Here is a 21,159-nt window from a genome sequence, read left to right as displayed (position 1 = left end):
GTGTCTTCGTTGCTGGGTTTGAATCGTTCGACCAGCAGTGATCGTCATCTTCTGATGGTTGTGTAAGCATGAAACACTAGTGTCTGTAGATACAGATAAATCTGTAGATACTAAAAATAATTATTTATAGTTGAGAATTATATATATACATTGGTGAGATCAGTTTGAAGAAATTCAGCAGAGTGTTGATCAACTCCTAGAACTTATATCTAATTTGTTGCTTAAGTCGCTGCTGGAAAAATGCTTACATCATTCTATCTATCCAGAAAGTACCCGACTCCTAACACAAGTCGGTCTTGGATATGACCTTAAACTATATCCGATGGTGAGGCCCCAGCTTGCGGGCTTTGGGGAGTGTGGAGCCACCCTTTAATTGCCATTGCTCCCAGATCTACTCTGACCCGGAGTGGTAGTACCTGTTAGGGTCCCAACAATGGGTTAAATAGAAACTAACTTGAAAAAAAAAAGATATTCTATTAAAAAATTGTTCTTCAAAATCATTGAATTCGGCATTAAATAATCTGAAAAGGATTGATATGCCGTAAAACAACCAACCAAACCAACCAACCCTAACGCAAGTCGACAAGATGCAATCAATTGTTGTACCGATGTTGTTCTGACCTTCTTTAATATATATATATATATATATATATATATATATATATATATATATATATATAGAGAGAGAGAGAGAGAGAGAGAGAGAGAGAGAGAGGGGTGGGGGTAGAGAGGGAGAGATAGAGATAGATAGATGAGTATTGGCTGGAGAGAGCTTGATATGAGTATCTAAAACGGTCCCTAATTATCGGGTTTGAAACCGACGGTACCAATGACTTATCTATTGTAAACTTTGTGTAAACAAAATATAATATATATATGGCCGAACAACATCTACTGGGCGCCATAATATACATGGCAGCCGAAATAAAAAAAAAAAAGACCACTCGACGAATCGGAAAGATATCCAAGAAAATCGGAAAAAAGAAGAATGTGTTCAATCAGGCGTGCTTAATCTGACACCATTGATGTTTGCCTGCAATTTTGCTCCTGCTCTTAATTCCATGTTATCATTTCTTGTCTATTATATAATTGTTAATCTTTCAGTTATATGAATGTTGATGGATGTCCGATGCGAATACAGATATCCCGTTATGACTTTATATAAAGAGAAAGCTAATAAAAAATGAACACCACTAATTGTTTCTCATAAAATTTTACCTGAAAAATAGTTTTAACTGATCATAATAGAACGTTTGTTTTCATTGACATTCTCCAGGGAAAGCTTATTAAATTGCTTCCCACTGCAATGAAATGTGACATAATGCTAACAAAAAGGCTGGACAAACCAACTCCCCCCCCCCTATAAGGAAGCACTCTTATTAAGTACAAAAATAGCCGAGAATGGAACACTCGGCATTTCTGGGTAGTGACGATTCAAATATCCAGCAATAAACCAGCATCTCCCAAATTAAGGTGTAATACCTGGAAGGACACACCTTTTAGGATGAAAAAGAACCATATCTCATCCTAACAAAGGATGATTTGATGGTCAGGCTGACAGGAAGACAAAAAGAGACACCATTCAGACAGGGATAAAAGTTCTGTCCTCAGTCAAAGAGAAGGATTCTTCTTGACTAAGGAAACATTCTAATTTTTAGTACTTGTTGAGTTTAATCAAGACATAAAAAAATGAAAATATCGAAACAAGGTTATATTGTACGTATCCGTTTTGAACTGAATATCTCCGGTAAAAAATTTCACTTAATTTGATCGAGTAGTTCTTTTTTTTACAGCAGAAAAACGCGTTTTTATGACAGCACGTTGAAGGTAGACATCTTTGAATGTTTTAAATTTTTGTTTGGATTTTTAGAACATGCCACGAAGAGATAACTCAATTTAAAGTGTCGACACTCCCTCCCCATCTTTAATACTAGCTTTTTTTCCTAAAACTTGAACCTTTTGCTCGGTATCATAACAAATTGTTTTTTCGCTGTAAAAAAAAACTATGTGATGAAATTAAGTTAAATTTTTTTTCCGGAGAACACTATTCCATAACTGATATGTACAATATAAACTTTTTTCGATATTTTAATTTTTTTTTATGTCTTGATTAAACTGTACAAGTACCTAATTTTTATCTCATCTGGCCAGAGTAACTCTTTTCCGGATACTTCTTGTGTTTAATGTTGATCTCGTGTGGAATTTAATTATTTCCTCTTTGGAGGGAGTAGACATAAGGTTATGTGCGATTTTATAAAGCTAGAGCACTAAAGGAAGTGCACTCTGGCCTACAAACATACCCAAAAAGCTCCGTTGGCATTCATTGATAGAGGGAGGAAGAGCATTAGATAATTAGAAATTAATTTACTCCTTCTCCTAGGAGGGTAGAAAGTATTGGACTGCACATACCAATATCTCACTTTGACAGAAAGAAGGCAACTTAATTTCCAAATGGACCAGACTCTGTCGGACTAATGTTACAGGAAAAAGGGCTGTCCCCTTTTCTTGTAGATAAGAAGAACATTAGGTAAGTGGAAAATGAGATTAGGATAAGCCGAGACTCGAACTTTGTAAGCAAGATTCAGAAATAGATGTAGAATTGGAATGTTAGAATTTCGCTATTGTTAAATTCCATATAAAATCGCTATTGTTAAATTGTTTTCAACCTTAAAATCTGATGGGTGCACAGTTTTTTTTTTATCAACAATCCCCACTCTCCCCACAATACAATATATTTTGCTCAGTTTCGGCTGATTATTTTAAGCATATTTGTAACCACAAATAAAGAAGGGGGCTGTAGACATATATATATATATATATATATATATATATATATATATATATATATATATATATATATATATATATATATATATCGATTATGAAAAAAAAAAGAAGAAAATTAAGCCGTTATAAAGTTCATGCTTTATTCAATAATCGGGAAAAACTTCGTATTGATTGGATAATTACTTGATATTTTGGTAGATTTTTAAAGAGAGACTCCGTTAAAAAATACTTACTCCCAGCTTTCGTTTTGGCCGTGCCTAATGGACACCGTACCTCTGTTTATAAATAATATGCTTACGACGACTAAGTTGCTCTGATATCTCTTGCGTTTCTAACTATTTATAATGTTTTCTTTCAATATGTATTTCTTTTATATGTTACTATCAGCATTGAAATAAGCAACAAATTGTTAAGATCATTACGCCAATTAAAAAAACTGTTAGAATTTGAAATAAAACAATCAAACATAACGAAACCGGAAGAAACAATCATAGTTTTACGATTTTTTTTTTTTTAATATTATTTTAATACTGTCAAAATTCTAGGTAACTTGATTAGATTTTGATGTACCGATTAAATTTTTGCAAAATTATTTTACAAATGACTTATAAACGAAAAAATAAAAAATGTTTTTTGTTTGCTTTTTTTAAGTATTTTTTTTCCATGAGAAGCAACTGGTTTGAGTTATCTCCCTTAGATTATTTCTCTTTTTGGCTCAGTTGGTTAACGGCACGAACGGGGAAAATCCAGTGCGCTAAGTTCGGATCCTGATCGTTCCATAGAAACACTGTCACCAAACTCACACTTTACCTTGTGTCTAAGCTGCTACAAAGAGAGATAAATAAAATAAAAATAACAGAAGAATAACGCTCGTTGTTAGCGATAAATCAACGGTAAACAACTGTTGTGTGATATCGAAAAATGATTTTTTTTATTACATTTTCATCCCAAACAAGGCACATTGCCACTTTGCTGTAGGGGGCTACTATCAGGAACATAAGCTACAGAGGTACTATGTAGGGAGTTGGGTAGCAAGATGTCGGTTGACGTTACACTTGAACTTCTGCATGTCAGTACAGTTGGGGAAGCAGGAATCTGGAAGGGAATTCCAAAGTCTAGCAGTTCTCGGGAAGAAACTACTGGAGTAGAAAGCTCTCTTACATCTAGGGATCTCTACTGTGTACGGGTGGGATTTAGCTGCTTGTCAGGTTTGTCTGCGTTATTTATGTCAAGGGGGTACAAGTGCTTGCAGTTTGTCGGAGCATTCACCATTAAAATACTTGTAGAACAGGCATTTGCGATTATTATAGAAGATGGAAAGTGCTGGGAATACTTGCTGTCACTCAGACTCCAGGATACCATTGATATCTAACGATTAAACAATGATAATGATTTCTGTGAAAACATTTGACTGCACTTCATCTTTTCTGTCTTCCTCGGTGAAGGAGTAATCCTTCAAAACTTGGACAGTTTTCTCCCTTATTCAAAGGGTGTTTCTTTTTTTTTTTTTTTTTTTTTCGGATATGAATTTTCCCCATATTTTAAGAATCTAACAAGTATAACTCCGTCCTTGTGAGGAGACAAGTAAAGCGAGAGCTGTGTAAAACCACTAGTAAAGGACATCCTCTATAATAGAGCAACAAATGAATATAACAATCACTGTTGAGATGCTGAAGGTGAAGGTTAAAAAGCTTTCAAATTGGAAAAGGCCTGAACCTGACGGAGTCCAAGAATATTGGTTTAAAATCCTTCCAGCTCTTCATTCGCTTCTCACAACACTGCTAAATGACTGACGACAGGTAACTTCTCTGAATGGCTGACAAAGGGCGCTATAGTTTTGACCATGAAAGATAAGAAAAAAGGGAGTGAAGTGACAAATTTTAGACCAATCTATCTTTATGCCTCTCAGTTATGTGGCAACATTTCACCAGCATATTGTCTGAAAGTATCTATAGTCATTTGGACCAAAACAATTTGCTGCCTGAGGAAACAAAATGTTGCTGAAAAAGATCATGTGGTATCAAGAATCAGCTTCTGATTGATAAAATGATCCTGAGAAACTGCAAACGGAGATCTACTAAGGCTGGGTAAATTATAAGAAAGCGTTTGACATACTGATCTATTCCTGGAATCGCAATTGCTTGGTATTTTCCGAATATTTTCCAACTTTTAAAGAATAGCATGAAGAATTGGGAAACTTATTTAACTTCTTAACAATTTAACTTCAGGAAATATTGTATTAGGTAACGTGAAATTAAAAGAGAAATGTTCCAGGGCCATAGTCTTCCCCCTTTGCTTTTTGTCATTAATTTGACTCTAATGTCACTTTTTTACGAAATGTGAAAGCAGAATATAACCTTGGAAATGACCATCTTGGAAGTCAACCATCTACTATTCGTGGATGACCTAAAACTTTTGGAAAGAATGGGAACCATTTTGATAACTTAATGAATACGATCAGATTGTTTAGTAATGACATAAGGATGGAATTTGGCATCACCAAATGTTCTTGTGATAAAAAGAGGTAACCTCCTCCACTCAGATGACCTTGAACTTCCAACAACAGATTTGATAAAGAATAATGACAATGAGAGAGGCGACAAATCGTTATTCGTTGTATCTTAAAAATAGCCGCGTACCCCGTTCTTAAGTCATAGATATTATAATTTAGACAGCATATAAAAAGTTTTAAGAAGGAGTGAGCTAACCGAGAATCTCGGCAAAAAAATTTAATACTGGAATTCAATAAGATTAAGAAAATAAAAGCCAGGTCACAGCCGAGTACACCAGAAGATTAAGGATTATTCTTAAATCACACCTCCACAGACGGAATACAATACATGCATGAATTGATAAGAAAAAAATCCAATTACAAATATCTAAAAGTTGAGTATTATGAAATAATAATAGCAACAACAACAACAACAATAATAATAATAATAATAATAATAATAATAATAATAATAATAATAATATCTATAATAGTAGGAGCACTAGGAACAATCCCGAAAAACTTTTAAAAAAGAGAATGGGAGGAATTGGAATCAAAGGAATGGCTGCAAAGATACAACGAATAACGATAATGAAAACAGCTGAAATAGTAAGGAAAACCCTTGAATGTGGAGATTAATACACATGAGCCACATGCGTGAGCCAGACAACTTGCTGCAGAGGCAAAACATGAAGTATTACAGGGTACTAAGAACATTGAAGCTGCATATCTACAAGTCCTACGTCCCCTACCCCCCCCCAACAAAAAAGAGTGAAACCAAATAGTCAAGAAGGGTCAAGGAGGATGTAAAGACCGAGGAAAGAGTGCTGACTAGACCTCTGCTGGACAAGTGCAAAGAACTGGTACCTTGAGGAGGCTAATTGCCACTCAAATTCCAGTGGAAACCAATGGCCGCTGCCAGCGAGAAACCAGTGGTGAGAGGCTGTTGCGATAATGCAAACTTATTTATAAATGTTATCAGAACAGGTGGAGAGTACTGAAAATCTGGGGAGACTTATTGTCATTCAGCTTCCAGGAAACACTATAGCTTATCTCCAAGATGAGATCTTTGATGATGTGTGTGAAAACTCCTTGTGAGCTGCTGCTGTTAATAATAATAATAATAATAATAATAATAATAATAATAATAATAATAATAGTAATAATTATCATTATTATTATTATTATTATTATTATTATTATTATATAATAATGATAATAATAATAATAATAATAATAATAATAATAATAACATTAATAATAATAATAATATTTTATTTTATTTATTTATTTTTTTCGTACATGTCATTAGTAGTGATTGCTCATTCCCTGGTTGTAATAAGTGTTCTCCATTGATTTCATGCTGATAATAAACATTAATTGTCACTGGAATTTGATATAAATAAGCCTCCCCAAAGTTCCAGTAGGCCTCATCATGTGGAGGTTTGGTAAATGATTTCCTTCTTCAGTTCTTTTATCTTCTTTGACTCTCTACGGCTATTTGGTGTAGCACCAGTCTAGACCAACGACGCCATTTTTTTTTTTTTTAGAGGTGGGGGTGTGGGGGAATCACAATTAACATTCTGGCAGTTTCGTAGTCTCATGTGGTCATGTTCTGTTTTACCCGTTTTATTTCTATTATAACTTCCATTTATCTGGTTAGTGTTTGCAGTTAATGTGAGTTTGTTTCTGCATTCAAGGATTTTCTTTAAGATTTCAGCTGTTTTCATTATTGCCATCCCCTTTTATTCCAATTTTTCGCATTCTTTTTTTCCAGACATTTCAGAATTGTTCCTAGTGCTTCTAAGATGATTGGTGTTATCGTGACTTTCTCCGTGTTTTGTGAGCAGCAGCAGTAATAGTAGTAGTAGCATTAGTAGTAATGTCCTTTTGACAAGACCAACCACGAACCTCAAAATTATACCAAACACCACATAATTTTGTCATGCCAATTGTGATGCAATTCTGTTGAATAATTTTTAAACCTTTGATCTTTCAAACTTTTTATGTGATATTTCATTCGTTTCAGCCTTTTGAATTTGAATGCTTTAATTTTTCTTATGTAAGTCTTTTAAATTTTAACATTTGTTTTTCTCATTTCAGCCCCCTGAACTTTGCGACATCGGTCGAAGATTATGAAATGCACGGCCCTCCAAGCAAAAAACCTAAAACCCCACGAGTGAGTACACCTCTTAAGATTGTTTGTCTGGACCCAAAACTCTAAACTGATACTGATCTTATGAAGCTGAAAATCAAAACCTGATGTGTCATCCGTAATTGTTACAGTTATAGATTTAGTAGTTAATAAGATTGATACAGAGTTTTAGAAGAAAAACAATCACTTTATTCAGTAATCGCTCTCTTTCATATGAGAGATACACAGATAGGGAACAACTGCAAGGAGGATTAATGACCGCAATCAAAGACTGGTACGTTATTCTGAACTAATGAGTCCATCATACACACACATATATGTGTTATTATATATATATATATATATATATATATATATATATATATATATATATATATATATATCATAATTTATCATAATATATCATAATATATAATTACCTTCAAAAATATAAAATATTACATCCAATAATATTTTAATCGCTGGATTTGCACACCAGTAGATTTATTGTATTTCATTATTCTGAATAGTATATATATATATATATATATATATATATATACAGGGTGTCCCAAAAGTCGCACATCATCTAGGTTTTTATAAAAATAAATATAATATCTATTTTCTTGTTCATTAGCTCAACAGATGGATAATTCTAGTACACATTTGAGATGTTCCCGAAGACAAAAATGCCAAGAGGGACAGATCTGGTCAGTGGAGTAGCCACTCCACGAAGATAGACACCCTGTGTATATATATATATATATATATATATATATATATATATATATATATATATATATATATATATGTATGTATGTATATATATATATATATATATATATATATATATATATATATATATATATATAACGGGGGTATTCGGCGTTGCCCGTTTGTGGTGAGGTGTGTGTGTCGGGGGTGGGGGTGGGGGTAAATCAAAACAAAATGGAAATAAAGAATAAGCGAATGTAATAACCCTGTTTAAATCTTAAAACTTATTTTTAAAAAAATCGGAAAAACAACAAAAAAAAACGTCATAGAAAAATATTAAAAAAAAAAAAAATGAACCAAAAAATGGCATAAACAACCCTGTTTCAATATAAATACTTTAAAAATTGAAAAAACAAAATATATTTGATATCTCAGCTCGAACGTGCAATCTTAAGATAACGACTAAGACGACTGGTCTATGATTGTGTGAGCAAAATTAGTTTTTTTTTTAATATTTAAACTAATTCAACAAAGAACTTTTTTGCGCATGTGTGTTTGGCCAAATTGTCATGAAGGAACGATTTTTTGCTACCTCTCCTTGTAGAAAAGTGCCCAATTGAGGGTGAAGGAATTAATGTTTTTAGTCAATTTTTCGATATTTGTTGTCCAAAGGGTCAAGCATCAGAACGATAGCAATCTCGTGAAAATCCGTCACCTCTGTCGAAAGTTTTAGGCAGACATACAAACAGACATACATACATTTAAACAGATTTTTGCCCTTTATATTATAGACTATCAGGGGTGCTCGGCGTTTCCCGGGTGTTTGGAGGTGTGTGTGTTAGGGGGGGGGTAGATCAAAACAACCCTGTTTAAAAAAAAAAAATCGGCCAGGTGTTTGGAGGTGTAAAAGAAAAAAAAAAGTTTTAATAGGAAGGTAGGCTTGAACCCCAAAGCCTTGATGTGAAGGTGGAAACAAAATGGAAAAAAACCCTGCGACCTAACCATCTCGGCCACGAGGGGATAGGAACTGATAACTGTCTTAAGTTGACGTTTATAAAGCGAAATTAACAGGTGCAAGAAAGTTAAGTCACGTGATGTTTGACCTAGTTTTGCACTGAAAGCCAGTTTCTGTTTCCCCCGCCCTATCATTTGTTTTTCAGAAGACGCAGCAATCGAAAAATATCTCGAAAATAGCTTGTAAAAGTCGGGCAAATTAAAAATAGCCGCGTACCCCGTTCTTAAGTCATAGATATTATAATTTAGACAGCATATAAAAAGTTTTAAGAAGGAGTGAGCTAACCGAGAATCTCGGCAAAAAAAGCCTTTTGCGGACATACAGAAAAATACACACACACACATTTTGCCTTTTATACAGGGTGTCCGTAAAGTTACTATACAGTCACGAATTACATCCTGTGCGTTTTCTGTTTTCCAATATCGCTTCAAAATAAATTTGCGCTCTTCCAAAATTAGCTTGCGTGGCATGCTTGATTGAATAAACCTGTAAAAAAAATAAATATTAACTATTAATACAAATATAATACAATAAAACAATAAGATTGTATAGTAACTTTACGGACACCCTGTATATATAGATGAATATATTTAACGATACCTATTTTATTTGTGACAACTTTATCATAGAAAAGCATTCAAATTCTTTGAATGCCATCAGAAGAGGACTTAAATGCTTATGGGAGATAACCTGAATTCCTACTAGACACTATTCTCGAGTGCCCAAGGTCTCTTAGTACAAGGTTTTGTCAGAACAATCTGACATGAGGAAACTTTTCGCTACAAGTAAACCCTGATTAAATGTTCAAAATAACAAAGAATGTGCAGCACAAATAAGATTTCCTCACTATGGCTTTTACAAAGAATGGTGCATCTTCTCCAAGTGCATGTAGCTGGATACTCTACCAGACAAGATTAATTATCGTCCTTTTTTTTTTTTTTACATAGGCATCACCACTTATCATCACCACTTTTCAAGGCCCAGTGGCCACTCGAGGATAAGGGTAAAAGAGTGTACAGTAGTCAGTTGGACAATATAGTAATCGTTAGTAATGGAAATTTGGTAAATTTGTTAACTTGAGTGGAACAGCTCATCAAGAACTTGTTTACGTTGGACTTGAAGACAACCTTATTGTAGTCAGCTGGAAAGCAGGAAAATGGAAAACAGTTTCTCATACCAGATTATCCTGAAAAACCTTTGTACCTTAGGCACTCGAGAATAGTGTCTAGTAGGAATTCAAGTTACTGGAATCCAGCAAGACCAAGAAACCACAAGAAAGGTAACATATTTAAACGGGCGATTGGGGAGAGGAAAATTATGTTCTCAACTTCTTTACTAACTTAGTGTTTGAGATGTAAAGGAGAAGTTTATTGGAATATTCGAATATTTATGTATCTCATATAGAGATCAAGTGTTAGCTCTATAAAGGAGACTCCTTGATTTCTGAAGACTTCTACTGAAGTAAAATGAAACTAAAAGAAACCAAAGCGATCGGTCATTACATCCAAGAAGACGGAAACTTTAAAATTAATATAAAATTGCTGAAAATAATATATATTTTCGAGTTAAACCAATTTATGAACTATTGTTTGTATTTATTTACATTACATTTTTCTACAGAAGTACCTTGTCTTGCATAACATACTTGTGTGTTATTGCAGCCTTTTAAGGCACTTCTACATTTTATTTACTTTTTTCTGCATTTAGTATTATACGGGGACCTACTTCTTTGATTGCTTGTGCCTATATAAGATTGCAACATGGACTTAGGGTTGATTGTTAAAACTTTGCTTATTTTTTTACTTTAACACAACTTTTTTTATTATTTCGTTCAAAGAAAGTCTGAGGTTTCTTCTTTTTTCTTTCACATAAATGCATATAAAAAAACTGTTCACTGAAAGAGAACTTCTAAAATTTAATTATGAAATTTTTCCTGGACAATGTTCGGACGTGAATCAGCTAGTATATATTTGGGCAGGAGTTGCTAGAAAGGACTTATCCTGCCTTAATAGAGTTCAAAATAGACTTCGTAGCCTCGTAGGGGATGTCCTTTTCTCTTCCCTGCAACCTCTTTCTCACAGAAGAGATGTTGCAAGTTTGTCTCTGATGTATCGTTATTTTCATGGCAAGTGCTTGGCTAAGCTCCAATCTATGGTCCCCCCTCGCCAAACTTTCACAAGGAACACCCGTCTAGCAGAAAACACTATCAATAATTACCCCCACTCTTTATCTGTGCCTGAACCTAAACGTAGATTCCATGAGCAAAGTTTCTGTCTTAGAACTGCATGCCTATGGAATTGTCTTCCGTTTTCCTGCTTTCCAGCTGACTACAATATGGTTGTCTTCAAGTCTAACGTAAACAAGTTTTTGATGAGCCGTTCCATATAAGTTAACAAATTTACCAAATTTCCATTACTAACGATTACTATATTGTCCAATTTTTACTGAACACCCTTTAACCCTTATCTTCGAGTTGCCTCTTGGCCTTGATAAGTGGTGATGCCTATGTAAAAATATATATATATATGCATGTGTGTGCGTGTGTGTGTAAGCGCGTGCACGCACGCGCATGTCTCCTATAGAAATAAAAGGTAGATAATCTACATAAAACTAAAACTATTTGCATGTAGAATTGTCTTGAGAACCCAATCTCTAATGGTTCCATACTAATAAACTGACAATTATTCAACAACACATTGTTTTATCTTCATAGTTGAATATTTTGTTTGGCTTGTTAATAATAACTGTTTTAAATGCTTCACTCAGTTTGTTGAAGTACTAATTATATTTTTTAAACACAAGTGATTATCTAAGAAATTCAGTTAAAAAATGAACATAATATTTCATATTTATTTGCCTTCCTCAAGAAGAAAACTTGGACACAAAGTCTGCTTTTAATTTAGGGAAAATCCAGCTCTCCAAAAAGGGGCTGCCTGGATTAAAACAAAATTTAAACTTCCTCAGTCTAGAAAGATTTCCCTTTCACTTACCCAGGTAAAAAAGGATGAAATATAGTGTCAGAATAGATACTATATTTGCTCCTAGCCAAACGCTGAAAAATCTATGAATTTCATTTTATTGGATAAGAGATCCAATTAAATTGAATTAATCTTATGTAAATTCATTCAATTTAATTGAAGCTCTTAGATTATTTAATAAAAGGAAATTCATCGATTAAATATAATTCAAACATTATTTCAATATTTTTCTTGCTTGAAGATCTGAAAGTTCTAATAAAAAAACAATAACAAATTATTGAAATAGAAATCAAATTGAATTAATATCATTCCCTGGATTTAAATAGTTACCTCCCTTGAGTTTCAACAGAGTTATTTCCCTTGAACTCTGAAAATGATTGTTTAAACAATTTATATACTTTTTTTCTCTTGTTTCTTTTGCAAAACATTAGAGGCTACTTCTTCACAAGAACAGTCACAAAATTTAGTTTTAATTATTAGTTTAAACGGAGCTTTTCGATGGTTATACCTAGATTATATATATATATATATATATATATATATATATATATATATATATATATATATATATATAAAGGTAAAAGAAACTGGCAATTTTGCAAGTGTCGTCATTGGTTCAAGGGAGATAACTATTTTATTAACAGATCCATTTAGTTTTTATATGAGAATTTGGGACGCTGTTAAATATCAAATGTAACAAAAACATTTGAGAAATTACAAAAAAAAAAAAAAAAACCTTACTAAAAATGACCTAGAAAAGTCACTTCTTATTAGTTGTAAGAAAAAAATCATTTGTTTTTCAACTACTTTATGTAATGTAACAAAATTTCAACATGGGGAGGAGGGGGATTGCTTCGTATCATACTTGCGCATTAGTACTTTTCAATTAGGGAAAACATGGTCACCCGTGAACAGATAATGGATTACATTGAATAATATAAGGGCTTAATATCCAAACAACTAGTTGTCTGCTCCAAATGTAAATGTGATATTCGTTTTCACCATACCGAAAAACTCTATAAGTTGTCAATTTAACCCTGAATGTTGAGTTGCAGTTGCAGTTAAAGGAAAAAAAAATCTATTTTAATATAACACATTTTATAACATGGTTTTTGAACCATGTTATAAAATGTGTTATATTAAAATGTTTATGAAAATACTAAACTTGATCCGTTAGAATTTGCGTTTATCAGCTGACAAAAATGTGACGTTAAAAGGATTTTGTTTTGTTTCTGTAATTTCATTGGCTAAACGTTTCTGGATCTTCCAGCAGTTTGTATAAACTGCTGGAAGATGCAGGCGAAATAGTGTGTTGTCTGCATAGGTACCTAAATTAAATCAAGATAAATAAATTACATTTAAATGATATGAGGTGTCTTTAATAAGTTTCTAGACTTTTTTTTTGTATGGGCACTTTTATTGATAGTACACTCATGAAAATCTTGTCCTCTTCAAAGTAATCTCCTCCGGATGCAATGCACTTGTTGTACTGTTCCAACAGCTTCTGGACGGCCCCATGGAAGTTCTCCTGTGTGAGTGCGTCAATGACACCCGTCACAACCTCTTTCATCTCCTCAATTGTCACATAACAACAGCCTCTAAGGTTTTTCTTGAGTTTAGGGAATAACCAAAAGTCACAGGGAGCAACGTCTAGACTATAGGGAGGGTGATGCACATTGATACACATCTTGGTCAAATAATCTTTGACAAAGATGGAGTTACCCTTGGGATAAACTTTGCACAAATCTTCCGCATCTTCACTTCCTCGTGAATAATTGTGTGTACAGTTCTCACACTGACATCAAACTGTACACTTATTGTCTCTATAGGCACACGACAGTTCTTATCCATGAAATTCTTTATTTGGCCAATCAACTCTGGTGTTTTGACTTCCTTACTCCTCCTACACCTCTCATCATCTCTCACAGACTCTCTGCCTTCCTTGAATCTCTTATGCCACTCAGAAACTGATGCTTGATTCATTAAAGATGGTCCAAAAGCAGTCTGAAGCATTCCATATGCTTCTGTGGCATTTTTCTAAGTTTAAAACAGAATTTTATTGTATATCGTTCTTCTAAAATGTCCTCACGCCTAGATTGCATTTTTGAAATTCACCAGCTGTGCCAATCAGGCTTTAGTAGGGTGTATTCTAATTCATGTTTGTTTGAACTTGAAATCATAAATATTGGTTTGTTATCTCATAAGATGTATAGCAATAACATACTGAATTTTCATAAGTCTACAACAATTTTAAATGCCTATACAAAAGAAAAGTCTAGAAACTTATTTAAGGCACCTCGTAGGTTACTTTTATTGCCTTTCTTATTTTTATCTTTTTTCTCTCTCTGTGTCTCTCCTCAGGATCCAATGTCGCACCGTATCATAGAGAAACGTCGACGGGATCGCATGAACAACTGCCTCGCAGATCTCAGCCGTCTCATTCCTGCCAACTACATGAAACAAGTACGTTTATCCAGTGCTTATTTTCTGTTTTATACAATTTGCATTAGTCTTTAATAATGACATGAAAACGTAACTTTCGTCCAACTCCTGCTTGTCTCTTGAACAACTGTTTCATTCGTCCTCTTTGTTTCTTTCAGGGTCAAGGACGAATTGAGAAGACCGAAATTATTGAGATGGCAATCAGGCATATCAAGCATCTGCAAAATGTTCATCGATCAATTGGTAAGTAAATCTGGTATCAAATAGATTCCCTTCTGGTTGCATAGTCTGCCAGAACAGTCCAACTGAAATGTAAATGATATTTACTTATTAATTGCTCCAAAAATTTGTAGATATACAATTTAAAGTAACATATATACATTTGAATATATAATCATTTTCTATCACATTCAACTATGAGAACCTTAATGCCATCCTCTCAAAAAGATGTTCTATCATCATAATAATAACTAGCGGGACCTGTGGAAATTCCTGTCGTATATTTTCTGTCACTTTCATCCTGCTTTCTTAGAACACATTTTAAGATGATCTATACGTTACTCTTCAAAATTCTTACATCTTTTTCTGATGTTTTTCCTAGTTATCTACATCCATCTCAAGTAGTTACAAGTTGTTTTTCAGAGCATTCTTAAACATGGTTCTTGGTTTCTATTGTAGTCTCTTCCATTTATCTATTTCACCATAAAATAGCTGTTTAGGGAGTACGTCTAGCCATAATTGGCTTTTACAAGACATGATGCACTTTCTCCAAGTTATATTACTTCAAGTAACACCATGAAGCTGGATACTCCACCAGACTAGACAAATTCTTGTCCAGGAATCTAGTAAGATCAAGAGACCACAAGAAATATATATTATAACATATTTAAATGGTCAACTGAGAAGAGGAAAATTATGTTCCAACTTCTTTACTAACTCAGTGTTTGAGATATAAAGGAGAACTTTAGTGGAATATTCGAATATTTATTTATCTCCTACAGAGACCAAGTGTTAGCCCCCAGAAGGGAGGCTCTTGATTACTTAGAATCTCAACTGAAATAAAACGTAACAAAAAAGGGGAATACATAGAATAGGTTTTCTTGAGATTGATGGTAACTTGTCCATAATCAGTTGCATGTCCTCCTCTGAACATGAAACAAGGTCTGCATCATCTGATAGTTTTTTAATTTTCTGCTGAGATATCTAAGATTAAAAAATTGAGATATCTAAGAATAAAAAGCTGAGATATATAAGATTAAAAAATTTGTCTGTTGTACAAAACTGAGTCTTCACCTCCAATATTGTAATCCTTAAAAGCATGCACGAGCATCACAGCAAAATATATGGAGAATAATGTGGGAGTGGGGATATCATCTTGTTCACATCGTTAGAAACTGATATTAGATTAGAAAGAAATCCATTAAAGTTCACTCGGACTTTCATGTTATGGTGTAACTGCTGAAGCATCTCCACAAAACTTGCTGGATAGTCTAGTTTCCCAAGAATCTTCCAAACTGCACTGTGGTTGATGGTATCAAACGTTTTTGTCTGATGGATAAAAAAATGGTATAATGGTACATGCCGTTCAATACATTTTTCCATTAGCTTGTGAGTATAAAATATTGTTCATTGTATCATGACTAGATCTAACACCACATTAACCCTTTTGGAACAATAAAGGGACTTAACAAAATGATTTAACAGAATCTTTGCCAAAACTTTTCCCACTATTTCAAGCAAGCTAATGACTCTAACGTCATCACACTCAGATTTTGAACCCCTTTGTTTATAAAGTGGAATCATTATTGCATCAATCCAATCCTGAGGGACAGCATTACCATACCAAACAGCAAGGATACATGCATGACTTGCATTGGCAATGCTATCACTTCTAAACAATAATAATTTGACAGATATCTCATCAAGCCTTGGTGCTTTTCCCATGTTAATTTCTTTAATGGTGTTTTTTTTTTTGTCTCATCAATGCTGGGATCAATTATCATCTTGACAATCTCTTTTGAGGGAGACTGTCAATAACCAGACATTTATTTCAGACGGATTATCAAATAAATATCTAAAACGTTCTGCCCAGAGCTTCATGCTGCTCTCAGCATCGTTGAAACGGTACTACCATCTTTAGATTTCATGGGTATTATTGTTGGAGCCTGTGAACTAAAAGCTTTGATTTTGTTATACATAGCTTTTGAATCTTTATGGTCATAAGTTATTTGAATTTCGGCTGATATTTTGGGCCACTATTTGATGTGTTTCATGCTGCAGTTTTAATTTCACTTTTTAAAAAAATATTTCTGCAATTAAATGGTCCATTTAAACACAGAAATATCTCATGTATCCTGTTTTAATCTTTCAAAAGATTGGTGATTGTAGAATAATTCCCATTAAACTAATCCTTGTTTGGTCTTCAGTGCCTTTAGTATATACCTGTGACTTGAACTGCTCCCAGATTCTGTCAAATGTGATATTAATAAATGAGTTCCTGAGAGTTTCACACACTTCTTTACCTTGTAATTTAGATGCATCAATATGTTTATGCACTCTATTATCTCTGACCCATTTTTTCTTATACACAATTTAAGTTTTGCACAAACAAGTTTGTGATCAGTGCCAGTCTGCACCTCACATAACTTGACATCTACACATATTCTGAAGACCATGCTTACACATGATAACATAATCTAGAATATTTCCATGCTTTGATCTAGGATGTATATACGTCAAAATAGATTTTTGTTGGTAAAAGGTATTACATACTACAAGTTTATATTAAGCAAACAACTGAAGAAGAAAAATACCATTATCATTTGCCTTACCAGGGCCATATTTTTCCTTAAAATATCCCCAGAGTTCTGATCACTTCCAACCCGTGCATTAAAGTATCCAAGTAGCAAAATCTTGTCCCCTTTTAATATTCCTTTGATACAATTCCTTAGATATTGATAAAAACCTCTTAATAGTCTCTAGTAGGGGCATATGTTGAAATAACTGATGTGTAACGGCCACAACATGATCGTGATATGATTAGATCATTAATTACACAAGGTTGCTCTAACTTGGCTATGATCCTTATACTGATAGAAAAACCACCTCTATCTTCCCTTTTTACTCCCTTGGGTTTGTCTTCCCAGAAGAAAGTGTACCTTGCACATTTTTCACTAATTTGATCTTCAGAACTAAAACAAGTCTCAGACAGCAGCAATATCCACGCTGTGTCTAGCCAGTTTTCTGGCAACTATGGCTGTTTTCGACTCTGGATTAACTGACTCTTTCATACCAAGAAATATGCTTCTAATAGCTAAATCTTATTTCATATATATATATATATATAATTTAGCATGGTGCAATTCTAGTTCATTAGAACAATATATTTGTAAACAGTCGTTTCTGATCAGTTTATTATTAATTAAATGAATACTGAACGCAATTTTTGCACTAATATCATGCTAAGTTAAGAGTTCTAATCGTACTTTTGTGCGAACGTAAGAAATTAATATATATATATATATATATATATAGAGAGAGAGAGAGAAAGAGAGAGAGACAGACAGACAGACAGAGAAAGTAAAAGAGAGAGCATAGATAGATAGAAAAATTTGTAGTAATTCAATTGGAAAATTACAGCTGAAAAGATAAACATTAAATTCTTATAAAATATGTTTTAAAATAAAAAAAAATTGAAAATTCTTTCTCACTGTTGTTTACTTTTGCAGATTATAAAAACGTCCTTCATTTTTTTAAAAAATATTTATGTAATGATTTTTTATATTATTATGTTAATTTCTTTTAAATCTATAAAACACATAACAAGTTTAAAAAAATCCTTCAGACTTACATGAGATTTAAAATTGGATATTGACATCAGAAGAACTACTGCCTTAGTAATGTGCACTCTGCCTATTCCTTTTATTCACAAATCATGTTTTTATTTGTATACAAACAGACAAACTAACAAAGCGCGATAACTTCTTAATAGTATTTAGATTTATCTTGTTTTTTTTGTGTTTATTTTTCTTATTGTAGTCAGTCAAGGCCAGTGCTGTGCAGAAAAATTTTACCTTGGCTTCAAGGAGTGTGAGGCCGAGACAATCCGATACTTTGTCGAGTGTGAGGGCCTTGACAGTAAGGACCAGTTCTGCATGAGGGTCATTAGCCATTTGGAAGCAGCAAGCCAAAAGTTTGTCACAGGTAAATAACCCAAAATCTTTCTGACTACTATTCTAACACTGTCGACTAAAGGAAGAATCTGTCAGGCATATATATATATATATATATATATATATATATATATATATATATATATATATATATATATATATATACATATATATATATATATATATATATATATATATATATGTATGTATATATGTATGTATATATATATATATATATGTATGTATATATATATATATATATATATGTATATATATGTATATATATATATATATATGTATATATATATATATATATATATATATATATATATATATATATACAGTGATATCATAATGTATGAAAGTAAAACCAAGTCAGTGAAGATTGAGGATATGGCGTTGCATGGAGAAAAATTATATAAGAATGATACAATTGTTGTGTAATGTGAGACAAAGATGAAATCTGGACAGTATAAGGAGATGTGTGCAGATCAGATGACTTTGATTGTTTAGTCATGTTAAAAGAATGGATGAGAGTTCTTGCATTAGTAAATGTAGAATATTTGGCATAGTAGGGTCAGAAACATGTGACAAGGATGGACTTAAGAGAAAAAAGGCGTAATAAACACATAGTCTGAGAAATTAATGTCTACAGACCATCCAGCACATGCTTGCATATAAAACGGATGTTAAACTGATGATGATGATGATGGTGGTGGTGGTGGTGGTGGTGGTGATGATGATGATGATGATACAGTCCATTTAGTTTCGAGAATTGTTTAAATTCATTTTGCTATGAGCAGTATTTTTTTCTTAAATAGTACAATTCGAAATTTTCGGCTATGATAAAAGACACCTGTCGAATGCCATTAATTACAGCAGTCAAAACGTAAACATTACAGTAACCAATGAATGAGATTTAACTCCTGCAAATAAAAAGAATTGTTTTGAAAGCTGAATGCATACTTCCGTATTATTCATGGTTTTGTGTTGTTAGGTAGAAAATCTTTGATAAACAAGTATTTGCTAATTTTTTATTCTGGTTTGCAAGAATTTAAAAGAAATTATGCTTAAGCAATCTCCTTGCCTTTTGGATTATGTTGTTTTTATTGTATAAATAGATAATGTTTATTCTTACTTCTTGTTTCTTGTCATTTCCAGGAAACCAGCCTTGTGGCAATTACCGCAAAGAAGAGACCAATTCTGATGACAAAGGAAACATAAGTTCCACAATTGCTCCTGAGTGTGAGAATAGCAAGCCACAAATCCTCAAAGCCGAGATCGTATCCCAGTCCGTTCCAACTATGTTATCACCTTCTCATGACTCGATCAATTCGAGCACAAGCAAACAGCTACGAAGCTTGCTTTCTCACAGCAGCTCTGGCTTTGACCAAGTCGACAGTGGTAATGGAAGCTGCACCGATTCCCTCAGCACATACTCCAACAGTGAATCTTACATATCCAGCATCCCTCATGAGGATGGGGGAGCTCATTTGACTGGTGCCGACTCTGAAACCCACTACCGAGGCCACAGCAGCTCGGAGGGTTCATCGAGTAATAGTAGCAAGGACAGCAAATTCACAAATTACAAGTTCAAGCACGACATCACGAAACGTTTCTCGCAGGAAGAGAAATTCAGTGTTGACCTTTCCGTGCCAGCACATCATGAACTAATACATGAGCAAGATGGCAACGTCTACGAAAAGCACATCCGCAACCACGAGAAGCACAGTTCTGAGAAACATGGACACAGCTATGAGAAACACGAGAAGATGTCAGGGAAATTAAAACGCAAGATGGCACGATCAAAATCGCCAAGTTCCAGTTCAGACTCGACGGTGTACCCGACGTCAGAACACAGCTCAAATGGAAACGGTGGTAACATATCGTCGATTCAGTGTCGCACTGCTGAGAGTGATCTTGTCACCACTGGTGTTCCATTACCAGCTTTTGTCCTGCACCCCCAGGGGACACACTACCTGCCACTTACTATCCAGCCATCATGCTTCCAGAATGCCCTGCCACAGCTTGACCGTCTGCAGCAACCTCTTGTGTTCCATCCAATTAGTATTCTTGTCAATTTCTCAGCACCGGGCCTCGTCATACAAAACGCTGAGGCCTTTGTCAGCTCAGTGAATCCGTCAACAGCATTTTCCAACAACATGTGCAACAATCCGGGCATGAATTCGGTTAGCAGCAGTAGTAGCAGCAGCAGCAGCAGCAGCAGCAGTAGCAGCAGTGAGAATAGCAGTGGAAACCACAATTTGATGAACATTAGCAGCGGAAGTTTCAGCAGCAGCAGTAGTAGTAGTAGTAGTAGTAGTAGTAGTAGTAGTTCCAGCGCCAACAATAGCAGCATGAACTGCAGTTCTGGGAGCAACAGCAACAGTAACAGCAGTTGTGGTTCCCTTCCTCCCCATTCTGAA

General features: G+C 34.0%; 1 protein-coding gene across 2 annotated transcripts in view; it reads left to right on the top strand.

Moving 5' to 3' along the window:
• The window catches only part of LOC145293850 (uncharacterized), a 93,688-nt gene that overhangs the window by 71,916 nt on the left and 613 nt on the right, over positions 1–21,159 (top strand). For both annotated transcript variants that reach the window (XM_080140544.1, XM_080140545.1), the window contains 5 exons: positions 7,382–7,457; positions 14,481–14,582; positions 14,720–14,804; positions 18,600–18,764; positions 19,895–21,159. The exon at positions 19,895–21,159 is cut by the window's right edge and continues 613 nt beyond it. In XM_080140544.1, the coding sequence (XP_079996670.1) occupies positions 7,382–7,457; positions 14,481–14,582; positions 14,720–14,804; positions 18,600–18,764; positions 19,895–21,159 (1,693 nt within the window). The remainder of the gene's footprint in view (positions 1–7,381; positions 7,458–14,480; positions 14,583–14,719; positions 14,805–18,599; positions 18,765–19,894) is intronic.

The sequence above is a fragment of the Euprymna scolopes genome, chromosome 15, assembly GCF_053919585.1.
Source record: "Euprymna scolopes isolate OS-2025 chromosome 15, ASM5391958v1, whole genome shotgun sequence".
NCBI classification, from domain to species: Eukaryota; Metazoa; Mollusca; class Cephalopoda; order Sepiida; family Sepiolidae; genus Euprymna; species Euprymna scolopes.
The sequence above is the reverse complement of the archived record's forward strand: the minus strand, read 5'-3'. Positions and strand labels throughout refer to the sequence as shown.